The sequence below is a fragment of the Labrus bergylta genome, chromosome 16 (assembly GCF_963930695.1).
Source record: "Labrus bergylta chromosome 16, fLabBer1.1, whole genome shotgun sequence".
NCBI lineage: Eukaryota > Metazoa > Chordata > Actinopteri > Labriformes > Labridae > Labrus > Labrus bergylta.
Window position 1 is genome coordinate 5,248,301 of NC_089210.1, and position 10,961 is coordinate 5,259,261.

The window sequence follows — 10,961 nt, forward strand, 5'->3', positions numbered from 1 at the left end:
AAAACCAGCCAGGTAAGAATCAGTCATCAGTGAAGAGCAGAAGCGACGTGGAACAAGAAGAACATCAGAACAAACAGACGCTGGAGAAGAATGTTAAAATTCATATAAACAAAGAGGATGTAAGGCGTCGCTGGGACTGTGTGTGTGTGTGGTGTGTGTGTGTGTGTGTGTGTGTGTGGGGTGGGTGTGACGCAGACACACAGAGCTAAAATAAAAAGCTGGATATGGGTCACACTGACTGAAGGGATCAACAGGCTCAGGCTCTGCAGTAATTAAATATGAAACACGGTGTAATTTAACTGCAGACAAAAACACATCGGATCAGGACGACATTCAGACTGAGTTTAACTTCCAGTCTGATTGAGACGCAGCCTCTCTCTGCTCCGTGAATCATACATCTCATATATAACACCTCTCATGGAGATAGCTGTCTCATGAAGACACAAGAACTGCTGCAACAACTGTAGCTAATGCTAAATTAGCTTAGAGTAGAAGGAGAGACTGATTGCATTCTTCACAGCTTTTCAAATCAAGAAAAGAAAGACAACAGTAACTCCTAAATTAATCATCAATGTTGAGAGGTTATTTGCACGTTTGTAACACACTTAACAAACAACAGAGATCGTGAAGCATGATTTATGTAGCAAGCCGCTGTATCTTTAACTGGGGTTGCGTTAGAAGAAACAACGGGCTGCAAGTGCTTAGCTATTTTATAATCTGGTTCGCTAGTTTATCAACTAACTGACAATAATCCGTCAACGCTCATTTTAAAGCAGGAGAGATTCATTTTCATCCTTTTGAATTAACGCTTTTGAATTAAAGTAAATTAGCATGATAACACCAACCCCAAAATCCATCATAATTGTTTTGTAAGTTTTCCGCTTGTTTGTACCAAACAAACAAAGAGCAAAGATGTTGTTGGGAGTTTTGTTAACCAAGTTTTGCTAACAGCCTAGCTAACTGCTTCATGACTTTCCTAGCGATGCATTAGCAGGTCGTTAAGCACCACGCTTGTTTAAATTTAGCTTTGAGATCTGTTAGCCAAAATTAACTTTCATTAATTTATCAAACCTAATGCTATGTTACATTATTTGTTGTCTTCAGCGGAAATTAAATAGAAAGTAGCTCAACGCTTTTAATGCTAGCAGCTAGCGTCAAACCTGTCTGGCATCTGCTAGTCTATCGATTAGCATCTCTATTGCACTGCTAAATTAGCTTTATTTAGTGTTTTTGACCTGTAGGATATCTTAATGAAGCAAACGTTGTCATAATTTGATCTGCTAGCTAAGATAAAACTGTATTGAAATTCCCGTGCCATGTTGCCCATCATAGACTTGTGTGTTTTCTGTTTAATGTTTCTTATTTTACCCAGGGTCACTAACATCATACGTTGTGCCATATCTTTAATCTGTTTCCTCTCAGTGTTAATCTGAGTACAGCTAATCTGACGAGAACAAACAGCAAAGTGTTAAAAACAACAGGAAGTTAATCACTGAACTTTGGACCGCGGCATTGAGTTCAACATAACAGGAAACAGAAATCATCCACTGCTCAGTGCAAAGAAACCTCTTTAGTTCAGAAAATCCCTCCTGAAATGTTTATGTTTCTTGTCCCCTCAGGGGCACCGTAGGAGAAGGTGATAATTAAAGATTCAAGCATGTGGCCTGAGGTAAATTTGCCAGACTTGCTGAAAGCTACTAGTAATAATTTGAGTGTCTCGCATGATTAAACCTTCTTTGAAAATGTTTTCATAACTTGATAGTTGCAGCCATAATTTAGAAATAAATTATTGATTGACATGCAAATATTTGAACAATCATTTATTAATTTCAACCAAAACAGCCAAACTGAATATCTGGGGGTTTCATTTTCAGGCATTATTTTACACTAAAATAGCGTGGAATAATTGAGAATTAAATTAAAGTGTTCTTCTGATTGAAACGTCTTATTTTTGAGGAGTAAATTGTATTATTTCTTACAGCACTTTTAAATGATTATCATCATCTCTGCGAAACATTAGTTAAAGTTAAAAGATTTCCAAAGAAATGGTTTGAACTTTGGGCAAATATAATGTAGCAGAAATAAGGGATAGGAATTCTTTAGGGACCAATATGTACCTTACTACATCATCAGACATTGAGGAAACATGCTATGTTGAAGTGCTGGCTTCTCTGACAACATTGCAGCAGCCAGTATGTCCTCATTATATAAGTTTATATTCCGGTCAATGAATGGTCTGTGTTTGTTTTGACCAGAGAATGAAGGCAGTTTTAATGCACCCTCACACAGCCGTTCTGGACACCCCTCGGTTTGCCAGATATGAGGCCAGTTATCACAGCAAACCTACAGGTGTTGCAGCGATGGAAGCGGGCAAGCGAACTGGTTCAGATATAACAGATTGTACCCGACATAAAAAGCCTCTGCATGTTTCTAATAAGCTCCACGAGCAGAAACGTGGCAAAAACTAGGATCAATATTGGAGATACTTTTTGAAAAATGGAGAGAGGTTAGAACGCAGAAAGGTTTATAGACCGATGCAGAGCTGGATAAACACTGAAGCTTCAGTGTCCGTGAAATGGCAACCCGTGTGTGCATTGACTCTCCAGAGGAGGGCATGGGTGGGGGACAGCTCTCTCCAATGTTTTGAATTTCAACTGCAGTACCTATTTTAAAGGCTAGGTGTCAGAATTACATACTGCTCCTTTAACTTTGATTCATCAGCCACAAAAACAGTTTTCAGTTCAGCTCAAGCTACTTTATAAACCACACCAGTGCTTGGTTTGGAGAAGCTTATAAAACATAAAACAGAGAAGTACAGCCTACAATAAATAATACACAGAAGCTAAATTGATGAAAAACAATATAAACAATCTAAGAAGAAGATATACAAATGTTAGTCAGAGTGATTTTGAATGTGTGCGAGCTTCATGAACTCATATTTTGGATTTCTTTCTGAATCTGAATCACAGACAGAATCTACAGTTTCTTTAACCCCAACAGGACGTCCATTCAGAAGTTTGATCCATAATTTATCAGCTCTGACTCATTCTGAGAAAATCCATCAAAGTGGACAGTTTGTCTCTGCAGAAGGATGACGACAGCAGCTGCATGTTTCAGCTCCTGCTGCAGGAACATTATGCCATATTCTTCTTCTTACTCCTGATAAAAACACAAGAAAAGAAAAAACAGCTAGAAATGTGCAGTGTTGCGGAAGTGCACAATCCTGCAGTTCCGTGAGTGACCACTTGAGACTGGCTGCAGAAGCCCCGGAAGTCACAAATACACCCATTGAAAAATGAAGCAGAAATAAACGTGTTTACAGCCTGGTTAAAGAAACAATTCTGGTCTGATTATGAACGGGCACCACATTTACAGGTTCATATCAAACTATCTCTTCGTCTCTGTTGAACAAAACAAGGAGCTGATTCTTGAAATACTAAAAAAAATAATTCACATTTTTGTAGGAACAAAAAAAGAAAGCAAATATTTCAAAACAACAAAGTTAAAAAAATATATTTTTTACTTTACTAAATTTAGATAGCAATTTTAACACGAAGATATTTAGAGTTATAAAAACTCTACAGTACTTTTCCTCAAGACATACAAAATATTTAACAGTTTATTAATTTGCGTTTTTAGAAAAAAGTCACAAACAATCAGTCGATCATCACTAGTTTATGCTGAGCAGATTAATTATTCAAATTGTTGTACAGGTGTTATTCCTGCTTCTTCAGCCTGTCGCACCTCCTACAGTGTCTTTTGGTCAGCTGCAGGGTCGTCAGCTGGAAGTCACTCATGTTTCACCCCCTTTACCAGTACTTCTCCGGGCCGCCACCCCCTGCAGCTGCCTCTATCGGAGTGTTAGCCCCCGAACTGATTTCCTTTGACAAGAATCAAAGTCAGTAGCTGGCTTTCTCTGCCTCTTCTCCTAGCTCCCACAATGCTTAGTGCAGGTTTGACAGCTGATGGTTTTAAACTTTAGGATTAGCAGTTTAATGTTTAGAAAAATCACATTTTAAAAACATGAATTTTCTGTTTCAATCATAAAGCTTATAAGCTCCTCAAACAAACTTCCCTGAATGCGAGGAGATGAGTTGCATAACACTAATGTGCAGCATCCAACACTTCACACACCCACACACTCACAAACACTACAAACGCACACACAGACTCGCACACTGAGCTGTAATAATGCTTCCATTGTTTAACAAGAAGAACGTGTTGTTGGGTTATTCATGAATGTGATCAGTGTAGATACAGTTAAGTCCTCATTACTTAATAAAGACATGCGCACGTGTGTGTGTGTGTGTGTGTGTGTGTGTGTGTGTGTGTGTGTGTGTGTGTGTGTGTGTGTGTGTGTGTGTGTAATACAAAGACTGTATAAAACATGGAGGTCGTCACAGTGACGTCACCCATTGGTAACTGAAGGAGAATTTTGAAGCCCATCAATGGTCGCATTATTGTAATTGCTCGCAGTCTCAAACTAACTTTTGGTGAACCTAGAAACAGTCATAGAGGTGGAGCTGAGGCGGATCTTGATCCTCCTGACAAACAGCTACAGCACACCCGCATGCAGTCACATTAGTCATATACATTAGTCATATTAGCCACGCCCCCTAATTATGCATAATTCTTTAACAGTAAAGTTTAGTTGTAAATTCTCTTCAGGCGAGTCATTCATGGACTTCCTTATTCTCGATAATCTTGATTGATCGGCTGATGGGGATCCGCTCCCTGAGAGGAGTGATGAAGGTGAAGCAGACTGAACAACATGATGTTTTATTTCCGTCTGGCCTCGGAGGTGAGAAGAGGCTCGACGTTCATCAATAACGAGATTTATTTAACAGATCCAGACGAGCGGGGCGCTTTATTAAAAGAATCCGTCTGAAAGTTTCCGTCTCTGTCGCAGACTTTTCTTTCTTTCTTTCTTTCTCTCTCTCGGCTGTTTGTTCTCCCTCCTGCAGGACGAAAATAAACTACAAACACTTCCATCCATCTCGCATTTTCACTTAAGAACGTCGGTGATGCTGCAGCACAAAGAGGAGGCTGATTCACGGTTATAAGGACGTCTGACTCTCAGAGACGGAGAGAAAAGAAGAATACCTCTAAATGTTCATTTTTGACCCTTTGAATCTGGAAAGGAGTCTAGTAAACATACATACAGTACGTAGTTTTGCTTGTTCTGGTGTGTTTCACTCTAGTAGATCTTTGAACTGAGATTTAGAGATTTCTTCATGTCATGAGCGAGGTGTGAAGGTTTTTTAATATTCTGTATCAGGGCTGTCAGCATTAGTTCCTCACAGTCCGAGCTCACGTTGGAGAAAGAGAAATGTGATTTACAGACACATTTTTGATGATAGCCCATCCAGCATTCTGCCTGGGCCGTTAACTAGCCAAACAAACAGACAGCAGGATTTAAGACGAGTAGCACGCTAACAGAATAAACAGAGAACTTCTAAAGAGGTTTCAAAGGATTTGCGTCATTTTATCCAGCAAGCAATGTTTAAAGTTTTTGTTTCCCACATTTTCAGAACATTTTGATGATGCCTTTTCTTTTGATTTTTGCTGCATGTCATCCCCCAGTCTCTCCTCCCAACACTTCCTGTCACCCTTCAGCTCCAATCCAATAAAGGCAGAAATGGGCTAAAAAATATCTTTAAAAAAAATAAACTTTTTAAAAAAAGTTCATATTTTTACAAATACGTTGAAGAAATAGACGATTTTAATGTAGTTCATGTTGTGTTTTTCGGCTGATTTTGAGGGAAGAATAATTTTAAGATTGAATGAAACAGGGTCACAAAAACACGTACACACCCTGCAGCACACAACAATCTCTGCTCTACACACACACACACACACACACACAGACACACACACAGCCACGCACACACTCACGGACAAAGGCATGCAGTCAAACATTCCTGCAGGAACACATAGGTACACGCATGCATGCACACCCACTTCAGCTGTAATAAGCAGGCTGCGTTTCTGAAAGGAAAGAGGAACGGCAGCCATTATGTAACCACACACACACACACACACACACACACACACATGCAGACACGCACGCACACACTCTACCACGCTCGGAGGCTGCAGGAACAGTCTGTATGATGTGAACTATGAACTGAACACAATCCTGCGGGAAACAAACAGCCTGGATCTGAACTGGTTTCTGAAGCTGCAGCGATCGCACTGACACAGTCGAGGGTTTTTAAAAACTCTCGCAGAGACGTCGAGGTTGAATCCTGAAATGTCAAATGAAATCATTTCCCCCTCATCTCACTGCAGCAGCTGCTGAACAGGAGGGTTCGCACGCCGCATGTCTTCCGCCCTCAACATGAAATCTAATACTGCACCTACCATTTATTCCTATGATGAATAAACGTACTCGTGACTTAAACCCAAAAATAATTCACCGTACTGCGATTTAGAAAACAGACTCATCTGAAGAAAATGTCAAAAAATAATCATTTTATCAAAATAGTTGCAGATGTTCCACCTCTGTCTTGAGGTGAAGCCAAAGGAGTGGGCTTGTAAAATAAATTCCCTCCCTGATCCTCAACCAAAGGCTCACATGACAACATGAGAGAATCTTTCAAATGAAAAGATGATAAGTAAATAAAACTAAATCCAAGATAACAAAATACAAACATGAACTAAGTCGACAAACTAAAACAAAGATCTGATTTAAAAGGTCTCAGCTCATGAACCGCTCCGGGGGGCGATCAGCAGATCTCAGGGTTTACATCGTCAAGTTTTCATCCGAGAGTCCGTGAAGTGTACCACCTGAGTGTTTCAGCAGGTTTAGCACTTAGCACACTGACACTTTCTTATCTTAGCTCATTATCACAGTGGCAAAGCTTGATTTTGCTCAAAATGTCAAAGAGGTGAACATGAAGAGATACTCCTTTAGCTTAAACGCTAACAAAGTAGCAAAAAGACGTTCGTTTGCTCGGATGCAGATCCATCACGGACTGTAAATATTATATTAGAGATCCATTCACACAATGTAAGGTTGCCATGGTGATTTAGAAACTGAAAAATATTCTGGAGCCTAAAAAAAAAACTTTTATTATCTGGAAGTATGATCAAACTGAGACAAAGATATTCCTGCTGATACTATTCATAACCAAAACAGACGATGTAGGGTTGTCACGATAACACCATTTTAATCTTCGATGCAACGCAAGGGATGAATCTAACAATTACACAATACCCGTTTCTAAACCACAGCAACAGAAGAGACGCTCTACGCACCAAATTTGGTTTCGTTTTGGGGATTGAACTGCCGACCTGCCGGTTGAGAGACAACCGACTCTAGCACAGCTGCCCCCGTCTTAATTGCACTTTACCAAGAAGGTGAAAACTAAAATCCAGTTTTCCACAACCAATGGAGGAGATCAGGGTGATTAAAACAGCTACCGTTCTACAGAGCTGCTCAACGGCAGCTCGTGGATATTCAGTGTCAAACAAGCAGCGACACTTTCATCGCATGGTGGCCATTTTGAAAACAAGAACAAAGCTTCACTTCTTACCTCTGCAGTGAGCGTGACGCTTTCCCGCCACGCTGTCCAGCACGGAGAGCGTCAGGTTGTCTGGTGTGTCGGGAGGAAGAGGCGTCCCTCCCCCTCCGCCCCCACTGCTGCTGCTCTCTGTGATCAGGCTGGCCTCAGAGCTCTGCTCGTCGCTGGACAGAGAGGGACTTCGCACGTCTCCTCCGGCAGAGCCAGAACCAGAGCCCGAGCAGGAACCGTTGGCGCTGCTGGGCACAGAAACCAGACCGGTCCCTGTGGCTGAGGGCCACGAGGGGGGGTCCTCGCTGTCAGGGCTGCAGAAGGGGGGGGGGGGGGGGGGGGGGGGAGTCACAGTAAATCTTTAGTAGGAAATGTTTTTCATATTATTGTCATGAAGCCAAATCTCATCAGTGACGGACTGTTTCTGTTCTTCCAATTTAAACTAATTGAAAGTTAACACTTTTATTTGGGCATTCAAACACTGCAGTGACGCTGTCCTCTGCCTGGATTTTGATGTCTTGTTTTGGTCGACTTGGCCAGCCTGCCAGCCTGCAGGTGAGTTAAGGAGTGGACACAATTCAGCGATTGGACGCGATTCAAACCGGTGAATGACGTAGCGGCAAAGAAGAGAAAATATAATCATAGTGAGGCAAAAAGCTTTTGGTTTGAACGTTGTGTTTTTGATACATCAGTTAATAAAGGAAATAATTGGATCATGTTCATTGATTGACGGATAAATGTGAAAGCACGGTGCTCTTCTTCAACAGTGCTCACTGCATGCTGCTCCTGGTCAATCACTGGCGTCGCTCCTGAGAAATGGAGACGCTTTTGGAGATTTACCACAGTTTAGAAATCCAGGTGTCTTGACCTCTGTTGCACTGATTCTTTACAAACTAACTCAGTAGTCTTCAGACTTTAAGGATGTGTGAAACTGAATCACTGGAGTATTTCTAACAGGAGTGACACAGAGCAAAGTTGGACCCACCTAAGGGATTAAAGAAAAACTGGTAAATCTGGACCACAAATGTGGATTAACTACAAAGCAAAGCAAGTTACTGCCCCGAGGTCTACAACCTGTTACCTGCTCCAGTTTGTTATCCAGCAGAGAGCTGAATGTGTACAGTTATTACTTCATCTCAGATACCTTTGGAATGATTAACAGCCGACTAAAACAACAATTAAATCCCATAAGCCCTCAGATTTAAATGGTTATTCTGTTATTTTTAAACCTGGGACATTTTTCAATTTGCATATTTTGTCATCTTAATGACTAATAGGTGCTAAACAGTTTTGAATTACTCAAGCAGGCTACAGTCAGCCCGCAGCAGTGAAACGAGTTGTATTGGCTGCAACACCTAACTTAAAAGATGAAAGAATGTCCACTAAATGTTCTTGTATTTGTCACCGACAGACTCAGGCTGAAAGCATTGCAGAAGGGATCCCTACAGAGACCTTTTTTGAGAGACCCAGGAAGATGTTTTTTTTTAAAAACCAGAAACATCTGCCAAATCACTTAAGTCAAAGCCACCTGACTCCATTAAAATAAATAACACAGGGGGCGCTGGTGGCGCAGTGGTTAGTGCGAGTGCCCCACGTATGGAGGCTACGGTCCTCCAAGCGGGCGGCCCAGGCTCGAATCCAGCCTGTGGCCCCTTTCCAGCATGTCGTTCCCAATTCTCTCTCTCCCTGATTTCCGACTCTATCCACTGTCCTCTCTCTACATTAAAGGCACAAAAAGCCCAAAAATAAATCTTTAAAAAAAATGAAAAATAACACAGTAAATTTAAATTACAGGGAATGGGAGTTGCTGTTCTCACTCTGCATTGATTGTCTTTTTCTTTTGCGTTCTTGACGTTATAATGGGAAACGTTGTATACAACAGATTATTGGTAAATCACATCAACAACGAACGTCTGAGCTGTTGTAGAACAACAACTCCTGTGATTTGTCATATGGAAAAGGGTTTTCCTCATCTTCTCTAAATATTAAAATAAGACTATGTCAGAGATTACATGGACCATATTCCTACATACCGGAGGGTTGGAGTTGCCAAAGACACCAACAAGGGGGCCAAAAGGGGGCCCATTTCAGCCCCTGTGCCACCAAACACCTTGGTCAGGCCATGCTGTTTTAAAAAATAAAATAAAATCATTTTGAAGCACCGACCGCCTCCTTCCAATCTCTCACCTGAACACCTCCCGGGCCTGGCCACTCTCAGGCGACGTCTCTCTGAAGAACGGTACGACCCGGGACAAGCTGGCCCTCCGCCGGGACGCCCCTGTCCCCCCACTGGCCTTGTCCGTCACCCCGCCTACAAAGCCGCCAGCCCGGGTCAGAGCCGTGGTCTGCTTCTTCAGGAACTTCTCCAGCGGTTTCATCCCCGCCGGCATGGTGGGACGCGGGGTGAAAGGGGGGCAGAGATTGCACGGGTGGGTGGGTTGGTTGGGTGCGTGGAGAAGGGGGGGGGGGGCGGGGGAGGAGGGGGGGTTAGAATTAAGGGATGGTGATGCAGAGACTAAAGGGGGAGGTCGGCTCCTACATCATATGGCCCCCGCAGATCGGGGTAAGCAGGTGTGAGCAGGTGTGAGCGGAACCCTCTCCGAGGAGCTGCACGAAGACCGGAGCGACGTTAACCCATCTGAGGAGCTGGAGGAGGGTACTGCGGAAGGAAGGAGGGATGGAGGTGGGCGGTAGAGAGACCCTCTTTATCCTCCTTCTCTGATATCAACACACCCGAGACACAGATCCCCTTTAAACCGAAAAATGATCTTAAGACTCCCGCTCCGGAGTGTCCTCTCCTCCCCGGCCGCTCCACCTCCTCCTCCTCTCCGACGCGTAAACACCAACTGACGGCTCCGGCGCCGAGCGCTCCAAAACCCGAGAATAACACCCAGACGGCGCTCCTGCTGCCCGCCCGGTGCCTCGGCAGATCTCCGGTGTCTCCTCGGTTGTGGAGGACTGGGACACCGAGTTCGTGTCACGTCAGCAGCTGCAGATTACTCCGTGATATCTCCGGGATGAATGATCGATATTGCAGGATTATTTTTTCTCCTCCTTACACACCTGGAGGAGGAGGAGGAGGAGAACCCGCCCGGCCCGGTGCGTTTAGGTGCTGTAGTTTTTTTTTCTTTTCTGTGCAGCAGCAGCAGCAGCAGCAGCAGACGCGGTGTTTTCTTCTTCTTCTTTTCTTTTTTCAGGTCAGATACCGCAGAGTCCACGCGCCTCACTGTCCCTCCGCACACTGTCGAGCTCTCTCTCTCTCTCTCTCTCTCTCTCTCTCTCTCTCCCCCTTTTCTGCTAAATTAGTGGAATGAGAAGTGACTCGTAACATTCACACTCCTCCCTCCCTCCCTCCCTCCCTCCCTCCTTCCCTACCTCCTTGCTCCCGCTCTCATCTGCTGCAGTTGCGCGCTCCCGTCACACGTACGGCCCGGGCGCGCGCAT

General features: G+C 43.3%; 1 protein-coding gene across 1 annotated transcript in view; it reads right to left on the minus strand.

Moving 5' to 3' along the window:
• Positions 1-10,595, minus strand: part of rapgefl1 (Rap guanine nucleotide exchange factor (GEF)-like 1) — a 32,831-nt gene extending 22,236 nt beyond the window's left edge. Inside the window, exons 1-2 of the mRNA XM_065965126.1 lie at positions 9,705-10,595; positions 7,539-7,831 (exon numbers count right to left, since the gene is read on the minus strand). Coding sequence (XP_065821198.1) covers positions 7,539-7,831; positions 9,705-9,907 — 496 coding nt within the window. The 5' untranslated portion in view covers positions 9,908-10,595. The remainder of the gene's footprint in view (positions 1-7,538; positions 7,832-9,704) is intronic.
• Between the last annotated feature and the right edge of the window lie 366 nt (positions 10,596-10,961).